The following is a 22723-nucleotide window of genomic DNA, read 5'->3' on the forward strand; positions in this document are numbered from 1 at the left end:
CATGTCAATGTATTTAAATGTAGACATGACTTGATGTAGCTGGGTGTAAAATAGGACTATCACCTACATTGGCTCAACAGAATCCAGCTGGAGTGTGGTCAGAGGGGTGGCAGGGAGGGAAATGCCTGCTCAGGAGGGAGAACAGACAGTGGGTGTGGGCTGGGGCTTTTTCCTTGGATATGCTACAACCAGCATGTCAGACTGTGCCCATCAGGCTCACAGACGCTGAAGTGAAGGAGGGGGCAGTATTGGAGACATTCCTTAACATCCTCTTCAGGGGAAGGAACAGTGGTTGTATGACATGAAATGGTTTCCCCAGTGCTGCCAAGTGGCTGTGCCATGGTGGCACATGGACAGTAACTTCTATAGCAAACAGTTTGAGGATTGAATGGCAGTATCTTTTGACTTTCCTGCTTTCTCAAGGTCTCTGACATCTTCTGAGTGTGATGCTTCTGTTTGACACTGCTTAGAAGACAGATCTGTGTCTGTATCTGGAGATTTTTGTGTGGTCCATTCTCTCAAGCATCCTAGAGAAAAGAAACACTGGACATGCTGCAAACAGACCTGTAGGTCAATTTACCAAGTGTATTCCTCCTAAGCCTACCCTCTCATCCTTCCCATTTTAGTTCCTTGGCTGTTTCGTTCAACTTAATGCTCTTTACTGATGTTTTCTGCTTCCAGGGATCAAAAAGATAGTCTGAGTCCTTTAGATATGTGTGAAAGTTAGAGATGATGCCCTTCTACCAGTTTACTCAATGATAACTTGAAAACTTGTGTCTGGGCAAGGCTGCTTCTGAAGTATTTATTTCTTCAGGCAGGCAGCTCAGGATAATGTTGAATTTGCTGGTTGGAGCAGTTAACTCAAAGCTGCTCAGAATCCAATAGATTTCCCCATAGCCATTCCTCTTATTGTTTCAGTTTATCCACAAATCTCTCTTACTCTTGTAAAATTGAAATGAAGATGAGACGACTGTCCCCATCTGAAAAGATGTCAGTGCTGCTTGAAGTCTCCTTGCACTGGCAGAAAAAAACAATTGAGCTTTGAGCTTGAGCTGAGAGACAGATAAGATCACCAGGAGATTTCCACAGCAAATACAGAATATATTCTTCTCTAATGGATTCTTAGTGCTATCTGGCAAGTAATTGAATTGCTTGGGTTTGAAGGGAGAGGGAACCGGGTTGGGGTTTTTTGATGTTTGGTGGGTTTTTTTAAAGCTCCCAAATTTTGTGAAGATAAGGAGTAAACTGTGGTTTCTCTGCATGACACAGGATGTCTGTCAAACATGGGGGAAGCTAATTAAAATGTCACAATATGTACATGAGGGTGATGAGGCAGAAAAGACCGATCACTTCCTTGGTTCTAGGAATTTGTCTGTGTCCCTGCTTCTATCTACTCACTGTGAAATCCGTAAGTAATTCATGCTCTGGGGGTAGGAATGAGGCCACTGGGTAAATCTGGCCTCTCTCCCTCTCTCTCTCTCACTGGAATAAAGCAGAAAATAAATGAAATCCATTCTTGCTGTGCTGCAATTACTAAGGCAGTCTCACTCCAGCTGGGTGATAGCAAAGATGCTGGTTCCTGCTGTCCCATCATGGCCAGCACTGGTATACTCTGCCAGAGGACCAGTGCTAGCAGAGGTTAGCACTGGGGCAACTGGGGGGGTTCCACAGCCAATCTGTTTCAGTGCACAGCATCTGAGGGGACAGAAGCAAAGCAGCATCCGCCTCTTTCCCATCCTTTTGTTTAAAAGTATGTCCTGGAAAGCCAAGGGAGCGATGGAGAGAGATAATAACACACCCTTTGGTGTATTCTTTGGAAACACTCAAATGGCCAAGAGGTGGTCCAAGCCTTACAGCCTGCATCATTGAAAACCACTGAACAACAGCAAAATGGGAAGGAAAAAAAAAAGGATGATCATCAGGGAAATTGCTATAATGGTAAGATAATTAGAAAGCAGAATTATTAACATTAGTCAGTCTGCTGCATTGGCAAGGACTTTGCAAGTTGACATAATGGGCCTCTTCCATATCAAACATGCAGTTTTCAGCATTCATTTTATCACTTTCATGTGACTTTAATAGAGTTCACAGCTGAAACAAGCATTTGGTGCTCATGTAACGTTGCACATTCAGTACCTTTCCTGTGGCTACTAGAAGGACCTTCTTTTTTCCCTCTTGTGCCTACTGATACTGAAGGATGAAAACCACTCTGACCATAGAATTCTCCTACATTGTTTTGAATGACAGCTTGACATTAATTCCTGGGCATTTTCTTCCTGTTGTGCCTGATGGGAATCAGCTTCCCTAGAAAAAAACAAATTCTGAAATTTCAGAACATGGTTTTCTTCTTCTCAGGGAGAAAATACAGGAACTTAGGCTATAGTATACTGATATTAAAAACAAATACTTTTATAAAGTCTACTTTGTAGTAGGGTCAGAAGACCCTCTCTGTTTATCATCTTTAACGTTTGCAGATCCCTCCTGCCAGCCCTTGTGTGTAGGCCCTTGGATTTGCCAAAACTAAACTAGTGCAAGAAATGAGATTTGGCACCACATTTAATAGCTGGTTTTTGTCACCTGGTTGAGTTTGGAGCAAAACTTGGAATGCAGAATGACCTCAGTGGTCCCCATCTCTAGTGATCATTGCTGACCTGTAAGCATCTGTTCTCCTTTGATTACTGCCAGCCCTACTGGCTCATCTGTGGACCAGGGCACTGGATGTTTTGTCTCCCTCCATTTTCCCAGGATCTGCAGTGGCTTTCTTCTTGCTGTGCTTAGACATGGGCTGCTGTCTGTGTTTGTGCTGGGTCACTTCTGGACACCACATGCTTTCCCCCACCTCTGTTCATACTGAGATCAGGCGCATCCTTCATTGCAGCTGCTAAAATCTGCTGGTGTGCTGTGGCAGAAAATCCCTTGATCTCAGTAGTGTGTTTTGTTTTTTTTTTTTCTCTTGTACCCCTTTACTATGAAAATAAACCACCTTTTTGTCTGTAAGATGTTGGAGAGCACAGTGCTCCCCTCTCTGCTCGGTGCAGGGCGCTCAGAAAGGAATTGCAGTCACGCAGCTGTGCAGTGAATATGGAGAGGCTGTTTGGTGTGGTTGGTATTTTGTGGATTATTTTCTCGCTCCTTCTGACCCTACCTCAAATGAAATTCCTGCACTTCATCCTTCCTCTGGGCTGGGCAATCAGCAGCTACGATCGAGGGCTGTAAGGAGCCAGTGGTCAGGCATACAAAGCAGCTGTATTAGGCCTGAGCAGCCAGGACTAATGGGGAGCAAGGCCGGGAGCAGAGACAGAAATATGGCAGAATAAGATTCATTAGGGATCAGATTCAATAACTGTAAAATGATGAGAAGTTTATGATCAAAGGCTTACTTCGAGCATTTTAATGACATAGTCATTTAATCCGTTTAAAGCAGATAGATAAGGAGTTAAGTGAAATCTACAGCAGCTGCCTTTCTGAGCTGTTTATGAACCTGTTCCAGGCTACAGATCACTGTGAAAGGCACAGGATGGGCGCTTGCTGTAGTGATTGAATAGTATATAACGGGCTACCAGCCTTTATGGGCTGATTTACATGAGGTTGGTAAAACTTAATGCAAACACTTGTGGTTTGTATTATTAGTGTGCGTGGCTCCTCAGCTATTTTTAATGTGCATGCTACTAGCAAGAGTATGGGATGAAGGAAAGAGCAGAGTTGTTTAAAAACCTTTCTGTGCCAGGGTATTTAACTTCTAGTGGGTGTATCTCCTCTGGAAGTTACATCAGTACAGGCTGTTGTGGTGACAAGATTCAGGTGGGCTCTGACACCCAAACCACCAGGTCATCAACCATAGCAATTATGCATCTTAAAAAACCCAGGAGGGTCAAGGGGCATACAAATTCTTTTCCATCTTTTCCTTCTACTGTTGCACTTTTGCCACCCTCTTTCTCTCTTCAGGGACCCTCATTGGTTACTTAACTTCCTTCCCAGCTTCTCTTGACAATCACTTAAAAACTCTGATGGGACAGTTGGTGGCATTTTGCCGCCTGTGCCCACAGAGTACAGCTCAACTCAGTCCCTCATTCCACAAGCTTTTAGCCTTCTGGACACCACAAATTACAGCTGAAGAGCTGCATATGCCTGTGGATTGCACCTTTTTCTATTTCTCAGGTATTCACTCTCCCCTTCAAAACTCTCCAGACACACACATGGGTTTATAACAGCACTTACAGCTCCTGCATCCCACCTACTCCTTCCCTTCCCCTCGTTTAAACCCTTGGTCCTGTGCACACACTGCTGTGGAGAAGCAAGCAGAGGGGGCTCTTTCTCTACTCACAGCTCGAGGCTTGTTGAGCTGCTGGAAGCAAAGTAGCTGCTGCTGCTGCATTGTTTAAGGCCATGTTACAGCCCTGGCTGTGCGTGATGCAGACACAGGATCAGAGCTGGTATCAGCTGGTGGGGAGCAGGGAGAATTTCCCAGGGCTCCAGGCCATCTTGTTTTCTACTTATACAGAAAGTTGCTGTCCCGCAGTGGTATCGATTAGTTTTAAAATAGGGAGGTGATAAATGGAGATTTCAGGTGGTTCTGGTCAATGTGACTGCAAGGGATGGAGCCATTTAAATTGAGTCTGGAATATCTTACTTTACCTCATGCTGCTCTTCCTAGGAGGGATCTGCTTATGGCTAAGAGGAACAGTGTGGTCCCATGGAGGGGCCTTCTTAGCTTTCTTTGCTTGTGCTTCGCACAGGAACCTCCTGCATCCTCTTCCTCCAGCCACACCAACTCCCTTTTTTCTGCAGTGTTTGGGATGCCTGTCACAGCTGCTCAAAGGCTGCTGCATGTCTGAGAGACCAGCCAAGGCTGAAGGTTACAAATCCCTTGCAGCATCCCCTGGCAGCCAGGTTATAGATCAGGGTTTAAGCAACCTTGGGTCTGCTGTCAATCTGCATGTTCCCATTTCCTGAAAGAGAACTGGAAAATATTTGTCTGGTTTGAAAATAAGTAAAATTTGTCTTTTGAAATGCTGGCATTAGCAGACAAATCTCTCATTACTTCACTCCCCTGTTGCTCCCCTGTGTCCCTGTGTTTTTTCAGCTACCGTTCCTTCTCAAGAGCTTAGAGACTGAGCACTTGAGAGTTCACTTGTAGAAAATAATATACAAAAAACTGGATTTGAATTCATCTTCTGCCTTCAAGTACCTTGTTCTTTGAGGGTGCTTGTTGCACTCTATATACACATGACTGTTTCAGTGGTGATAATGCTTTGGACTGGCAGCAGCTGCCCAGATGAGAACTGGCAGTGCAGCACAGTGACTTGCCCACAATAAGAGTAGTTCTCCACCCCCAACCCTGTGTCAGGAACACTGGAACAAGTTTTTAATCTCTTGAATGCAAAGGTTCTCTGGTCTCTGTGGTAGCACAAAACCCATCACTGACAGAAGCCCAAATTAGCAATAAGGTTGTTACAAGCAAAAAAACTCAGACCTCAGGCTCTGTTCTTCAGTTATTTATAAGTATTTGGTCTGTTAAGCTTATGTCTGGAAAAGTAAAACCTCCATGTAAATGATCATGAGGGGGAGAGGCAGGAGAGAAAGCTCAGCAGCAGCAAGAGGAAGATGGTGCCAAAGCAGAGCTGGGGATGTTGGCAGTGCACAGGTCTGGCAGGCAGGAGGTGATGCCACTTCCAGCTCTGGTGTGGGTGTGGCTGAGTGTAAGTGGCTTCTGTGCAATCTGTAGATAATATCCCTGAAATGTGGTCACTTGTGCTGTGAAGGAGATGCTCAGGCCCTTGGCCACAGCAGTCCCTGTTGGCACAGTGTGGTTTGGAGATCACAGAGGGAGGGAAACAATTCTGAAAGAAAAAGGTTTTGCAGTAACACATTTCCTTTGAGCATCTACTACACCTGTCCAAATCTACCAGGTTTGGTCCATTGTCAGATTCTGGCCCAGTTAATTTTGCCTGGAGCAGCTCTGGACTTCTTTGGGCACAGCTGGCTGATCTTCACAGAGGTTTACATGGACTGCCCAGCCTGGTAACCCAAAATTTGCTGACCATCTCACCTGGCAGAGCAGCACTCCTTGTTCTTTGCCAGGTGGTATTCCATTCTTTTTCCATGGGAGGCTATCTCATTTAACAGCTTTTGAGAGAGGCAAACACATTTGTGTGTGGCTTAACTTAATATACAGGCTGCAGAGCTGAAGTGAAGGCACTGATCAGTTCTTACAGTTGAGATAACATTCAGAAAACAAATTAGAGTTTGCGGTTGGTACGGATCCAGGCAGAATTCATAAAATTGAATAGTATTTCCAAGTTGAATGTGGACAAGCTTATTATGGATGCAGAGAAACCAGCCACGTATTGAGGAACTAGAGATATTTGTGATTTTTTTTTTCTTATTAGTATAGAGAGGCAACCATGTTATGGTCTCCTGTATTTGTAATTTGGGTTAGAATTACTGGCAGTGACAAGGAGGTAGTTGGGGAGAACAAAGCCTGAGAGTAGTGGGCTGGGTTTTATCTGTTGGAGAAGACCAGTGTGCAGCTGGCTGGTGAAGCTGGCTTTCCCAGTGTGGCTGCTCATGATGTTCCAGGTCTTTCCTGAGGGCAGAACCATAATTTTTTATCTGTCTGAAACTGTGCTTGAGGCACATGAAGAACCACAGTCATGTTGTTGTTTCTGTGACTCGTGCATGGTGGAGCAGAAATAATATGGGATTACAGGGGGAAATGGTTCTTTTTCAAGGTGTTTGCTTTTCTGCTTCCCTTCCACTCTGCAGTCCTTCAAGCACCCCCCCAAAAGTGCTTAAGACTTGATGTCAGGTGCTGCCTTCACAGGGCAGCTGGGGGAGGTGGGAGACTGGCAGCAGGATATTGGGTGGAAATGGGAGAGACGGTTTGTTAGAGCTTCTTTAATGAGGGTGAACACGTGTGCAGAATGGTTATTTTACAAATAATGTGTACATGTGGTCAGCAGTATTGTAGATAGAGGTGTGTTTGTGTTTTGTGACATGTAGAGCTTTCACATCTTAGTCCATCTTTGTTTCTCTCCTAATCATCTCCCAGAAAAATAATTCTTAAATTGGCTTTACTACTCCCTTTAAATCAGAATGGACACTCCCTAATGTAAAGCCTAGAGATCAAAAAAGATGGCAGGTGACAAATCTGTTTCCATTCTCTGTTTTTTTTGCACTCTTAAACACCAAATAACCCTTGTAATTTTCCAATGAGCCGGATTACATCTGTATGGATCAGCATCCACATGTTCAAATTGTCATTATGACTGTTAGAAAGACATTTCCTTCAGGGAAAAAAGCACAATCTCAGTGGCTGGGTCTTAAGTATCATTCTGATTTTCCATCACCTGAGGATTTGAGCAGCCCTGCCGCTCTGGAATATTGAAATGAACATAGATTTGAAAGTATTTTTATATTTAGAGGCATTGATTCTAATATAATTTCTCTACAAATTAAAACTCTCCTTGAAAAAGATTAAACTGTCAGTGATAACATCTAAGTTCTTGTTATGTCTAAGAGGAATAAACGCTGAAGTTACAGAATTGTCTGGAGGCTTATAAAGTAAGAGGGGGAATTAATGATATAAGAGAGAATGGATAAAAGTATTGGATAACACTTTTTTTTGAACTGGGAGAAGTGGAATGAGTTGAATTAAGAGGTTTATGGACAAAAAGAATACCCATTAGTCTGATATAACACAAAAATACAGTTTTAAGAGAAATCTGCCCAGTGACTTGTGGTTGCTCCATAGACTCTTTTTAATAAGATATCAAATATTGATTTAAAGACACTAAGTAACAGACAATGTATTGGTTTCCCTGGTTAGCCATCCCTATTAAAAATATATATTATTTCCATTTCATTGGCTTCACCATGAAGTGAAGCTATCGGGTTCTCTCCACGCTTTTGTTTGCTACATTAAAGAACCATTTAGTGTCAGATTTCCACTGAAAACCCAGATCAAATTGCTTCTGCCTTCTCCATAGCAAATAAAATAGTTTGATTTCCATTAATTTCTCAGTGGAAGATGTGTTTTTTCAGACCATGAATCATTCATGGAAATCTTCTCACCACTTTCCTTAATTTTCAGCAACACTCTCACACCTGCACACCTCACCTGGGTGTGTTATCACTGTAGGGGTCTCATCAGTGCTGCCTTCAGGGACAGTATTGTTTCTTTAGTCCTTCCTGCTCAATGATACATAAAGATTCTGGCTGTTCCTTGCTTTTTTTTTTTTCCCACACAGCATTAAATTAGAGGTAACCCTTGGTTATTAACTGTGGCCTCCTCACAGACACTGTCTCCCAGAAAGTACCTGCTGTGTTCTGTGCCTGAGACCATTCTGCTCTCTGGGATCTCTCACGGTGCATTTGAATTCATAGAAAATGATTGTGCCTGGCACAATCAGATTTCTAAGCTATCTTGGTGGGCTTTATTGTTTGCTACAATTCTGCCTTTGTGTTATCTGCATATTTTAGTAAGGCTTTATTATTTTCTTATGTATCTTAGAGAATGTGTGCTGCATACGATCGGCCAAAGGAGCAATTCTTGTTGGGAAAGTAACAGGGAAATGTCACTATTAGTTCATCAGCTTTTGGGCCATTTAAAAACTGCCATAGTCTGATTTTGCATCATGCTGGTTTTAAAAGAAAATGCGATTTTGATACCGAGGCAAATATATTACAGAATTCCTATTCTGTTGTGTCAACACAGTTATCTTAGTTAACTGGACTTGAAATCTCTTCAAGTCTGTTTGACAAGACCTGTTTTCCATGAAATTGTGTTACTTGCTTTTTCTGATATTTTCTTCTAATGGACTTATGTATCAGCCCTGTCTTGTGAGTTAAGGAGATTCAGTTTGCTGCATTCTGGAAGCTTCATGAAAAGTGAACAAGGCAACAGATAACTCGATCTGTATGAGGCGAGCTGGTTAATCTCATTTTTCTGTCTTCACAGTCTATTCACCAGCCTGTGCTGTCTCATTCTGACTGCAGTAAAACGTGCAGATCAATACTGCCAATGGGTGATTAGCAATTTGCAAACTCCAGTAAGTGAATACATCCGAGTCGAGGTTTGAAGTTGGAGAAGAAAGTGGAGGAGGAGTGATTGAGTGGGCTGAAATAATGAAAACAGATATTTCCTCTCAAGTGAAATGTAAGCATTGTTGAGCTCTGTTAAGCAAGACGATGGCAGAGATTTTTGCTCCTTTCACAGTGATTACAGAAAATAATATTTTTTTCTGAAATTGCTACCATCAAATGTGCTTTTCCTTTATCACCCCTCTTGATCTTTTTTTCCTCTACTGTTGACCTGCTGGAGGATAAAAATGTCTAAATGTATGCAACTGAGATGTTTATCATTGTTCTTGAGGCCACTTTTTGGCTCAGTCAAATGAATTCCAAGGTGCTTGTCTACTTCTCAGTTTCAGGCAGAAAATCCCTGCTTTCTGTCAGTATATTCCATACCAAAGACAATTTGGGGTTCTGCTCATGAAAATAACTCAATAAATACCTTTAGCTCCCTTGGAGACCCTGTACCACCAAAGAGTGCAGCTGAAGTGGCAGTAATTTTAAGATATTAAAATTGCATTAAAAACAAAACACTTAACTGAAATATAGAAAAGGACCAGGTAGTTCCTACAAGGAAGGAAAATAGCATTCTCCCTAGCCAATGTGGTCTGACCCCTGAAATTCAGGGCGACTGTGTGCTTAAAGATGCCATCTGAAAATCTGTGGTTAGAGAAGAACAGGAAGGCTCTCTTTCAGGTTTGCTCAAATGAAGTTGAAAAGATTCCTTCTCATCTGCAGCCAGGCTGTGTTTCCAAGTCATGCATGTGTTGTCTAATTAAAACTTAATGGGAAAGAAGTAACTACCACAGTGCAGGAGCATGTTGTGGTAGCTGTAGTGTAAGGCTGAGCTGTCCTCGCCTCCCCAGATTGTTACACAAAGGCTGGAGAACTGGGTTCTCACTGAGAAACACCAGAAAAGTTGAATTTTCCCTCATCCACCATTTTCTTTCATAAAAATGCTGTGATGTATGTTGGCAATGAGGAAAGCGATGATAAAATCAAAGCCTGAGTTTTATACAGCAGGAAGTATTGTGTTTTGAAGGAGGTTTTGTAGGGTCTTAACAGTTTAAAGATTGGCCTGGCAGTCATAATTCTGGAAAAACCTGGCAGTGAAATTTAAAATCATTGCCCCTTCACATCTCTGTGCAAAATGTGCTGGTTGCTGTCCAGTCCATTAGCACAGTGACGTAAAACTGGTGAAATAAACTCAAACTGGAGGCAGGACAGTTGTATTTCAGACCATTAAGTCATGCACTCAGGATTGGACAGTTGTGTCTACTAAATATATTTCAAGGTAGATTCAAATTGGGTTTGGCTCAACTTCCCAGCAGTCTAAGCCTGAATAAGGAAAATGTGTTGTTGGGGTTGAAGTGATGTAAGTCAGGTTTAGCATGTTTGACAGAGACATTTTGCTAATGGGTTGGCGATCCCAGTGTGACTTTTTAAAGCATTTTCCCATATCTTTGGTTCAAACTGCGTTTACTTGAAAAGACATGAATAGTAATTGAAGCATTGCAGGCAACCAAGAGGTATTTTCCCCCAGGGAAAGCCAAGAAGGGATGTTTAAGGAGATGGTTGTGCTGATGGAAGTCCCCATGTGAACAGTCTCACCCAGCACATGGGGTATGAAATGTTGGGGGGTGTAGTTTATGTCACCTACAGAGATGCAGCTGAAATTGTGAAACCTGTTCTCTTGCCAGAGGTGGTTTTCTCTTTGTCATAGGAATAGAAGGGTTTAAACTGAAATTTTGCTCCATTGCTGAGGCTCAGGTGAATTCTTTGTGCCATCTGTGGATGGCTGCTCCTTCTCTCCTCTTTGCTTCATTTTAGCCTGTGATGTTTCAGCTTGAAATTCCACCTTCACAGCCCAGGAATTTACTCCTGTGTGGAGACTTTCTGGGTCTTGTCCTGGTTGGGCAAAGCACAAGCAAGTTACCAGCTCCTGCTTTCTCAGGCCATATGTAACTAGTGAGGGTATTGATTTAGTTTTGATGTGATGTAGTTTATAAATATGCATGAGGATTTAGGGTTATTTAACTGTGCTTGTTAATTCTCCTTGCATTGCTGACTCCTCTTGTTGAGGGTTTCTTTGTATGCACAGCAACCTCTTCCATGACAGCCCTGTTCTCACTGCCTGGGACATCTTGAATGTTTGTTAATCCCAAGTCTGTAGAAACTTTTAATATTCAAGGAATGAAAGGAGACAAAGTGATGCCCTTCTGCATAGGGACCAAGGGAGCAGAGTCCAGCTCTCCAAGGAGTTGGGTGAGGAAACCTGGGGCAAAAAGGTAATCATCACAAGGTGAAGAGGAGAAAGGAGATGGAGGAGACCTTTTTCATGCTCCCAGAGAAGGGGAAAAGAGCTCTTTTCATCAGGGATCCTACAACTTGTTTAAATTTGAAAAATAATTAACCTGATAAAATGGTGAAAAGGAAGGGAAAGCCAAACATTTGTCTATTTGCCCTGAGGAGATGGAAGAGAATGTACCACTGAATCGATATTTGGATGGTTTAGACATTCAGGTCTCTTACTTGAGAAAGAGCAGAGCAAACAGAAGAGGGTTCTGCCTGCTCAACACAGCTAAGGGAACCTGCAGTGACTCCTCATGGTGTCTAATGTAGGTGACTGCATGGATAAAAGGATGGTATGTACATGAATACATGTTTTTCTGAGACGTTGGAAGCTTTCTCAATTTTCCCTCTATGCAGTTACCCATTACTAGAGGAATTTCTACTCTACCCGGTTGGACTTTGAGGTGATATTGGGGAAGCTCTCCCCAGGAGCAAGACAACCACCACATCACAGTGAAGTGACAGTGACAAAATGAATAAAACCTGGCAGTTGTGCTGTAGCTGCTCTTCCCCTCGGTGTGTGGCAGGGCCATGTTTTGTTTCCCTCCTTTTCCCCGTCTGCCTGGCCACAGCAGAAGGTGTGTGGGAGGCGATAACCTGCACAGGGAGAGGCTGCACTGCAGCTTGTTTAACCTGCAACACATTTGCTGTAAATCCCACTCAGACACTGCCCAGCTGCCCCAGGAGACTGTCAGAGATGAGTCCTCCAAAGCACTTGTGTCTGTCGCTTTTCTGTGTGATGGGAAAGGGAACTTGACTTGCTCTTTGAGTGGAAATGCTTCCAGCTTGAGGCAGGAATCTGCTAATGGTGGTGGGTTAGCTCGGGGGGCAGCCAAGGCTGAGGGCGCTCATTCATTCACTCAGACACAGTGGATTCGCTTTGTACCCTGCCAGGTTGGAATTAGATGTGCAAGGACATACAATAGTACTTTATATGCATTAAATTACAGGACCAAAATGTCCTGGTGCACTTAAAGCCTTTAGGAGATTCAGCATTGCTGTTGAGGTTGACCTCAGCATCCAGCCTGTGCCATGTGTTTGCTGTACAAATACATAACGCGATTGACAGCACTTCTTGTCACTTGTTTTTCAGGCTTTTATATGCTCAGATGAACTTTGATGCTTCCATGAAGGCTTTTACATAATTTTTAATTATGCATCTTTCTTTTTATACCAGATAGTATCTTAAAAAAATACCCATAGAGGTTTTGCTTTTCGCTAATGAGATCCATTAACTGGAAAATCCTATTACATTGCAGTTTCACTTTGCTTTATAAAGTCTTGAAAGCAGGGCCTCTGCTGTCATACTTCACTCTGACTTCTCCCTTCCTATCTGGATACGGAGGGTCCTGGTCTAGCACAGCCAATTTGTGTTGCTTTTCTCCTCTGGGATCTCTCCTTGAAGTCCCATCTGATTCCATTCCAAAGTAGAGCTTTACCGGGAAACACAGAATTATGGAGGCATTAAAGCAAGATTTATAGAGCATTGTCAGGAAGGAAAGCTTTGAGTGGCTGAATATCTGAATTGGAGTGAATACTACAAAAAAAAAACCTCATTTCAAGTGTCTCCTGTCTTTCTGGTCTACTGAACAGTAACTGTATGTGCATGTTGCAGAATAAAAAAGAGAGAAGCTAAGAAATAGTTAAACTTTTTGGTAAACTCTGTGTACTTCTCTTGAAAACCTAGATTTGGTCTGACACCTCTCAACAATATTCTCAACCAAAGTTACTTGATTTGTATGGGAAAGTTGATAGAATGTTTTTTTGAAATTCAGATCTATGAGAGCCAGCATTTCTCACCATATGAAGTTAAGACTTATCTCTGAAAAGGAATTTTTATAACTCACACTATAAGCTCTTTGGGGCTGTTTTCAGAACCTATGTGCTTTTTATTTTCAGTGTCTTTATCAGAGGTTTTTGAACCAGCACAGGTCTCCTCTGCACGCTACTAGACTGTAAATAATAGCAACTTTTTATGGACTTTGTTCTCAGGAAAGACAGGAATCCTTGACTTGAAAAAACTAGTGTAGAAACCCTGGAATTCAAGTCTCTAGGTGGTAACAAACCATCCCAGAGCAGACTATGATTTTCTACCATTTCAATAAAAGGAAGAGCAGCAATTGAAAAGGACAGTGAACATTTGGATGCATTTTTTCTTTTAGATTATCTCAGCTTCATGCCATTCCACGTCTCTCTGTCCTGACTCTTAACCTTCTTGTCACGTTTGTTTGCATCCCAGACCTCATCTGAATGCCTCACTCAATGCAAATTACAGTCTTGCATCCTCCAGGGAAGAACACGTTTGAAAGAGATACAGAAAACAGATCTCCTTTTAAAACTGTACCTGAAGGGCTTCCACACCACTGCTAAGACATTTTATTTTATTACTCCCATTGTAGCAGTGTCCAAAATGTGTTACATGTTGTACCCAAAGATATGGTCTGGTGTTAGAACAGTGTGATTAGGGTGATTAGAGCTTTTTTGTCTGTGATACAGCCTAACTCCAACCACCTCCCTGTCTCACTGCTAATTTGCTGTAGATGCTGCAGTGAAAGAGGCCATAGGGAAGAATATCAATGAGTGTGGATGGTGTGGAAGATCTGCTCAGGAAGGAACAGAAAAACCCCCGTAGAAGCCTTTGTGGGAGGAGCAGCTGTTCCAGGTGGCCTTGCTAATGGGAAGGGGAAGGTGATGTGGGATTACTCACTGCTCCTGAGAGCAAGGATGTGGAATTTGTTGTGCTGGTGGAGGAGTTACTGGGGGTGAAGAGGCATAACTCAGGCTAACACAGAGTGTCTTCACTTATTGGAATGACCGGGACAGCTAAAACAGGGAACTGCATCACACTGCAACATTCACTGTTCTGGAAGTGACTGACGTGGGTGTTCAGGTGAAAGGTTGCCTGAATCAAGGTGTATGAGCAAGAGGTAGCATTGCCTGGGCAAGGAGAAGGATCTTCCTGTTTTGCAAAAGAAGTAGCAGGTGTTGTGCTAAGAACTGGCTGAGATAACGATGGAAAGGTTGCCCAAGTGAATTTCTGCTGCCAGGTTTCAGTGTTGTGTGTGTGCAGATGCACACAAGAAAAACAACATGGAGAGAGAAAAAGGGTAGGGAAGCGCCATGAGACCTGGTGGGAACAAATGAGCCTTTTCCCAACATCCAGCACCTTCTGTTTTTCATTCCCCCCCCCACCCCCCCAACTCTTTCTGATGTCAAGCATGCACATAGTGGCAAAGCTACAAGGAGCAGGTGGTGGTTGTTGCTTATTTGTTAGTTAGCTTTGTCTCATCTTTGCAATTCATTTTTGTTAATACAGCTCCTGTTCCACAGGCTTTAAAGATCCCTTGGTGTGGTTATCTTGTGTGACAGAGGGAGCTGGGGCTGGGGAGCGTGCTGTGCTTTGTGCACTGGGTACAGAGGGAATTCTTTGGGATGCAGTTTACTTTGGGTATTACTCTAATCACTTTAACGAGCCTGAGCAAAGAAACAAAAAGAACAAAACCAAGAAACAGAATTTCCATTAAAATGGCATTTCCTTAGGTGGGATTAAGCTTTCTGAGGCTGCCTTGTACTGGGTACAGAAATGCCTCCAACAGCCTTTTGTATGAGAGAGTTGAGTAACCAATTTTTTTTAAGCTGTTAAAGTTAAAATTTAGGAAGATCAGGAGAGGCTGCCCACCTGAATAGCCAGGCAGACTCTAGTTAATAAGCTACTACAACAAGAGCTGTAGTTGTTGGGGATCTTGCATGTGCCTTTCAGGTGATAAATTCCAATTTTGCCTTCCCGCTGTTTTTTTCTTCTCCATCTTTGAGTGAAATTTCTGATGGGTATTGATGCAGGACTAACAGCAGACAATTCTTGACATAAATGCTGAGCCATTAACTGTAAGCTGAAGATAAACACATTCAAAGACAACTTCTAATGATATGTGACTTGTCTGCTTTCATAATTCAGTGGAAGCAACGGGGTGTTCATTAGCTGTGTGCAAAGCCTGTGTGGCTGTGTTTACCCACAAATACCACATGTTTGCAGTGAAGCCAGACAGTCATTCCAGAAACCACCAGCCTTGGGAAAGGCATGCTTGAGCTGTGTAAAGGATCCATAGTCAGGAGGAGGCACTGAATCCCAAGAATAAGCCTGCAGGTTCCCAAAAGCAGTGGCAGCTCTTCTAGCATCAGCAACCTGGATTTTGCAAGAATTCAGTAGCTGGAGCCTGACACAGTGAAAGACCAGCCAGAAACCTTGAGTAACATTTCGTCCCATTTTGTCCTATCTGTCTTTGGGGGATTCAAGATGTGCCACCTCTGGTTTAGTCCAGGATTTACCCAAGTGTACCACCAGGCTGTGCCAGCAGTGAAGTATCATCCTCTGCTCAAGAGTTCAAAAGTTCAGTTTTGGACATTGACCACCTGCATATACCCAATTACCTGCTGTGTGTTAGTGTTTACAATTTAAGCTACTCTTGTGCCTACAAGAGGTAGTAAATGGAAACAAGAGCATTCCCTGGCCAGTTGGATGCTTTTCAAACACGTCTCTTCCACCATCCCCCCAACTGATGCTTTATGTTTTATAGCTGTACATAAGAAACTTTCCCATCTGTCTCCTACAGCTAGATGCAGTCTTTATTTCAACAATTCTTCCAAGGTAACTATTGACCCATTTAAAGCTGATATTATCTACTAAGCTCCTTATATCATTTCTATTTAAGTTCTTCAGTACTGTATAACCTGTCCCAGCCCAGAAACCTTGGAGATTTCTCTCTTAAGAAGTCAGCATGGGAAGAAATTCCTTAGTTCAGGAGGCAGCAGTGTTTGGGTGGCTCTCACTGTGCCTGAGAGTCGCGTGAGGAGGAAATTGTCCTTTCCTTGAAGAGCTTCCAATCCCCAGCCTTTTCTCAGCAGGGCCAAGCACAAGCTGTTGTATTGCCAGCCAGCAGTGATTAAGCTCAGCTGTCCATATGTTCCACCAGAATTTATTGTGCTGCTCAGAAATCACAATCTTTTAAGGCTGATAGATACCAAGACTGAAAAAATGAGGTACTTAAGTGCGTGTCAGCCCCATCTATGGGTTTTGATGATTTTGCTTGCCAAAGCGTTTAACAGAAGGAGCTTGTGAGGATGTGAAGTCAGCTGAAAATCCTTCACAGTGCCTGCTGACATTGTATCCTGACAGTCAGTGCCTTTTTTTGGGATGTATGGGCTTCTTTAATTTCAGTAGTGATGTTAGATAAACATATTCACACCAATGGAGACTATTCCCTTTGCTAGCAGCTCTGCCTTCTGATCAGAAATACCTGCAGCAGATGAAGAGGCCTTAAATGGAGTTGTTAAGCACTGAATGTTTCATCAAATGTAAAATGGTCCACATGGTTTTAAGTACTTTATTCTTACTTGTGTGCTTGTGAAAGTGAGTGGAGTAGAGAGAAAAAGCTTTTATAGCTCCTGGAGAAAGACATCTCTGAACTGGGACTGTGCAGTTTTCAAACAACCAGGAGGAGAGATGCCAAAATAAGTTCATCCCTTTTCAAGGTGCTGTCACTGGCAGCTTTCATTGTTCTTCTAAACAACTCCTCTTCTAAAGGAAAAGTTTCTGTTTTTCAGAGATTAAAGCAGTCCTGTCTTCATTCATTGCTTTGGCACTTGACTGATTCTTCCCTAATGGGCAGATTACTTAGGAAGTTTTTGAGCTGTAATTTCAACACATAGACCAACATGCTGACTGTTTGGTGATAATATAGTTTTTAAAAATGACACATAGCATCAGCACAATTATCTCCCTGGGGTGTTTTTTTTTCAAGCTGGAAGATGGAAGTGAGAGGGGAGGCAGCAGCATCTGACTTGAGCTTGTACCTCAGTTCTAGATGACAAATTGGCCCTGTTGCAAATTCTTTTTTCCATAGTCTTTTGTCAGAAAGTTTATTGATAGCCAGAATCTTACTAAATAGTTCTGCCAGAGTGTGTTTGGAACATACTGCACTAAGCCAATATTTGTGTGTGGCATCTGCAGTGTTTGTCTCACACAGTGACTCCACAGTTGGGACAGCAGCAATGGGGTGGTTCGTGAGAGAGTTTCCCATGTGGAAACCCTGGGGCAGATGTCTGGAATGCTGAGGATAATGCATCAAAACAACATTATTTCACAAATTGTGGAGCGTATTGACGCGTGAAATCAACAAATCATCTCTATAAAATGTCCAGTGCCCTTCTGAGAGCCAAAAAAACCCAAGGTTTTGCTTCCTTAAGCACCAAATCAGCTAGTTAACATGTCGCTTTCCAGGAATGAGTAATTCACTTTAAGTGCCAACCAGGTTTGGTTGCAATCAATCAAGATATTTATTGCTTCCCCCTAAATTGAAGCTCTCTGTACATTTTTCTGACAAATCAGAATTACTTGTTCAATGTTATTTCTGAAAAGAAGAATCAATGAATGCCAGCAGTTCTCTCTAGTCCAAGTAATTTACTCTTCAGAATCTCTGCAATTTCTGGTTTTTAAGGTAAAATTTCTGGTATTTTAAGGTTTTTAAGGTATTGGAAAACAGGGGTAAAGAGAGGATGCTGCTGAGAAACTGGCAGTAATGTGTTATCTTTGCTCTCTGAGACACTGGCCATGATGTGCTGATGAGCAAAACAAGCCACCAAGTTACTGCTGAATGAGCCAGGGATGGGATGGCTTTCCAACAGAGCTCTGTAGGTCACACATGGATTGCACTGCCCAAATGTCCCACATTTCCATCTAAAAGCACCATGAGCTCAAGTGGATTTGGTCAAACCTCACATTCAAGCCAAGTTTCCAAACCTGCAGCACGATTTTCACACTTCTTGGAGAAACCAGGGATACATTACCATTTGTTACAAGATGCTTTTAACTCTGCTAAGCAATAGCTCCTTGCATGTGTTGGTTCAGCGCAGAAGCAGCATCTGGAGCTGTGCCTGGGCAGCTGTTTGGGGAGTCCCAGCTCCTGTTCAAGGAACGTGGCTGTCTCTTTGTGCCTGCCTTTCAAATACCACTGTTTGGTCTTCCTCTTCAGTCACCCAAGATGAGAAATTATTTTCTAAATGGGAAAATCTGTTTTAGGTCTTCTCTCCCAGTGCCTGAAACAATTCTCCAGGCTTCTGCTGCACAAATGAAAGGATAAAATTATGATCAGTAAGACTAATTTATTGTAGGTGGATGTGCAGTTGACAGAGAAAAATAGCAATTTACATTTTCCAGAACGAAAGGGATTCCAGGAGGATGCTGTTTGCTTTCTTTAGTCCCTGCTTTCCTACCAGCATTAGGCTTTCATGTCCATCAAATGCTAGTGAGATTTTAATGCTACTTTGCTGTCTCTTATATTTAGCAATTTCCAGCTGTAGGTCTTCATAGAGCCAACCCTAAACCATTCCTTTTCATGACCCAAAGTCACCTTCCACCTTCAGAAATTTGGGAAAAACACTCCAAATGTCCCAAGCTGTGATACTGTTTTGATTTTCTATATTACCTACACACGAGAGCCATCCCTTTCATCAGACACTGCCTCTGGTCTGCACCGTTTCCATGGAAAGCTTCCTGCATTTATTTGAAACTCCAGAGAGTGCCAGTAAATTTCCTGGAGGCTGCTTGGTATGACTGTGAGGTGGCAGCATGGTCTGGTGGTGAGGAGGAGCAGCTCTGAAGATGTGGATTCTTTTCTGCCATGCTGCTGAGGAACCTGGAACCAGAGACTGCATCTTTCCATACCTGCCCTCCCCTCACATACTGCACCTTCAGGATTTGTTGTCTGCTTTTTGGGCTTTGGCTGGCAGTTCCCTGTGGGGTTTGTACAGGACCTGGCATGCTGGGATCCCTGTCTCACTTGGTTTCTTTTAGGCATTGCTGTAATATAAACCAGCTGCACTAATATTTTAGCTGTAGGGAGAAATGTACTGGTTTGATGTGTGCTGCGTAGAAGAAAGAGAAAGCTACTGCCCCTAGCCCAAAAATGTGAGTAGCATAGCAAATATGTTAGTGATCTCCCAGAAATGTTAAATGAGATGGATTCTGCCACTGCCTTCGTTGCACTGTGGGCTTTTAAGAGATTCTCTTGTCTCAGTGAAGCTTCAGACTGATGTGCTGAGGAGAGCTGGTGAACCCTGAAAATAAGGCTGAGTCCTGGTGATGAGTTTAACAGCAAGATTTTTCAAGGGGGGCATGTTATGAAAGGACAGGATAAATGGTCTGAAAGATCTGTAAGAGCCAAAGCAATGCAGCTTCATGGCAGGGCTTTGTAGAAAAGCCAGACAGATGATGGAAAAAGGGTAAATAACCTGCAGAATAAAAAGATTGGTGCAGCATGGGTTACAGCAGCCCTAGCAGGGAGGGAGCAGCAGTCTCCAGGTGTGCAAGGCTTTCCTCACACAGGGATCATGCTGCTGTGGATCACTGCGCTGCAGCTGGAATGGTGCTGCCAGCCAGGATGAGGAGCTGGGAGCCCTGCCTGACCTTGGCAAAGGGGACAGGGCCAGGGCCCTTCCCAGCTGGTCAGAAGCACCAGCAGCTGCCCAGGGAAAACTGGGATCCACAGCTGACACTGGAGCATCCTCCTACCAGCCAGAGTAAGCCCTGTTGCAAACTTTGGAGTTGAATCCCTTCTCTTGAAAGACAAACACAAGAGTGAGGAGTGCCCTGACCTGTCTGGAGGAGTCCTGGAGTGCAAATAGCAGGAGAAGGTAACGAGCTGAGTGCAAAAGCAGGTTTGTAAATGCCAGTCTGTGCTGGGGAAAATATATCTAATGAGCTGATGTTGCAGCTGTTTGATATCTCTAACATGCTGCTTGTGTCCTTCAGGTCTCACCTGAATTTCTTTTGATCAAGGCTGATGGTGGAATAATTTCTTCTTTTGGCCTGAGTTGCTTGATTGGCAATTAAGAGAGATTTGTCTCAGCCTGGCTGTGGAAATAGGGTCACAAAGCCCTGTTGCTATGGGGCTGCAGGGCACTGCTGCCCTCCCAGGTGTTCCTGAGGCCACTGAAGTGAGGCTTGGAGAACGTGCATCCCCTGCTCAGTGTGGCCAAGGCTTGGGAGGTCACATAGTCCTGACTGTGGGACTGCAAACACCTGGCAGGGGGACCTGAGGTTTCCATGCCTGACTCTTCCCAGCTCCCTGGAGTGAGCTCTTGGACCAGGGCAGATCTCTGGGGGTTCCTCCCACCCCTTCTTGGCCTGGGACATACTCATGTGACCTCCTTTCTCTGTAACTTGCACTTACACTGTGGAACGGTGACTCTCCTAGCCAGACGCACAGCTGTGGTCAAACTGGTTTCTCAGAGTAGTTATGAGGAACCACCACACCCCTCTTTTTTGTTTTATCTCTGGGAAGAAAATCCCAGAAGAGCATCTTTAACCACAATGGTAGAAGCTGTTATTCCGTGAAAGCCCACAGATTTCTCCATGCTCTCCAGCACTCTGCCAGCAACCAGAGATGCTGGAAGGTTCTCACATGTCCTGCCCTGCTGGCATGGCCCAGTTATGGAGTTGTTGTCCTTGAATTTGTCAAACCCATTTTTGATGCTGTTGTTTGTCTGTTGCCAGGCTCTGGGCAGTGAGTTTCAGTGGTTCATTGCCTGATGAAGAGCTTCCCATTACGAGAATAGAGAGTATTTTCAATAAATGATATTTGGGAGTGGGATCTTCTGGGGTCTCTTACCAGCAATGACCAGCAATGCAGGATGGAGTTGCTCAGTCTCTGCTCTGGTTTGCATGGAAAAAATCCCCACATAAAGTTCTATCACGTCTTTAATGGAAATGAAATGATAAAATTGGGATAATACCTACCTCATGCTGCTCTTGAGGGTTAATTAATGTTTACAAAATCACTTTAGGTCCCGAGATTTAATTGAAGGAAAAATATTACCATATAAAATAGCTTTTTATGCAGGCAGTGCTATAGGGTTTCAGCTGGGCAGAGTGCCGTGGCAGCCAGCGTTAGCACATGTTTTACTACATTTATGGTTGTGAGGCTTCCTGTAGTTTATATGAAAATTGTCTCTCTGAAATCACAAATGAAACATCAGTGTTTTCCTCTTGCTTTGAAAGAATATTAATTTGCCATCTTAGGGCTTGACTGACTATTTAAGCTGCTGTAAATACAATTCTCCTTTGAGAAAAAAGGTTAATGGAATATCTGTTCCTTTGCTTGGGATGAGCTGATACAACTTGCTGATGACTCCACCTTTGGATGCCATGGATGTTGCTGGCTCATATGAGCAATAAATCAGGCTGGCACTGGGTGTCCTGCTCTAATTTAAGGGTGTGTTTGGGTGTTCATTATAATCTCCTGCTATCAAGAGATTTTAAATACAGCTATAAAACTTCATTTCTGGAGTTAAATCTGACTGTGGAAGTATCAGCCAGGGAATGAGTTCTGTTATAAGTGGGGTGTTTCAGTGGTTTTTTTCTGTTTTGGTTATTTTTTGTTTGTTTGTTGTTTCTTTGCCTTGTTTCAACCTTTGTTTCAGGGTTTTTAAAAAAATGGAATAGCAAGAGAAGGAGAAACAACACTGGGCTTGGCTGCATTTAACTGTTGTAATAAAACCTTGTCATAGCATAAATGTCACCTTATTTTCTGCTGTAACATTTTTTTATTTCACCGAGCGATACAGGCCGGGGTGAACTTGGAGGTTGGATCGGTTACTCAATGTGCTTTTGTTTTGTTTTTTTTTTTCCTGCCATCCAGGGTGACTACGACCCCAGCAGAACCAAAGTTGTCCATTTCAGCATGAACCCCATGAGTTTGGCCAAGCAGCAGCGCAAGGAGGAGCAGCAGCAGCTGCAGGAGGAGTGCGAGAGGCTGCGGGAGCTCGTGCGGGTGCTCAAAGGAGGCGGCTCCATCTCTGGGAATCTGGAAGGAGTTGGGGCTTTTCAGTCCCCACAAGAAGTTGCAGGTAGGTTGCTGGCTTCTCCTCCTGGGGATGCATTTATTCATTTGTGTTGCCAGAGGAACCGAGCGCAGAGGCAGATGGAGGCATTGCAGACAGTGTGCTTGATGGAGTGGTTATATGGAAAATGGAAAAAGCTGGGTTGATGCAGGAGAGAGGGGATGTGAGGTGGCAATCCTGTGGCAGTGTGGTGGAGGGTGGGTGGTAAGGTGAAATAATAATAATTCATATCATTTGCTCATGATGAATGAAATACCAATACAACAGCCTTCATAGGCTGGTGCTGCCGACAGAGTGAAAGGAAATATTTCCTTCCTTTCAGGGCTGGTTTAGCCCTTGAGGTAGTACAGACAGCAGGAAATAACTTCCATAGCTGCAGGGAAGCAAGTGGTTGAAATCTTTT

General features: G+C 43.3%; 1 protein-coding gene across 2 annotated transcripts in view; it reads left to right on the plus strand.

Annotated features, from left to right (window-relative positions):
• Positions 1–22723, plus strand: part of MAD1L1 (mitotic arrest deficient 1 like 1) — a 351010-nt gene that overhangs the window by 206049 nt on the left and 122238 nt on the right. For both annotated transcript variants that reach the window (XM_030957926.1, XM_030957927.1), the window contains one exon: positions 22119–22326. In XM_030957926.1, the coding sequence (XP_030813786.1) occupies positions 22119–22326 (208 nt within the window). The remainder of the gene's footprint in view (positions 1–22118; positions 22327–22723) is intronic.

The sequence above is a fragment of the Camarhynchus parvulus genome, chromosome 14 (assembly GCF_901933205.1).
Source record: "Camarhynchus parvulus chromosome 14, STF_HiC, whole genome shotgun sequence".
Classification (NCBI taxonomy): Eukaryota; Metazoa; Chordata; class Aves; order Passeriformes; family Thraupidae; genus Camarhynchus; species Camarhynchus parvulus.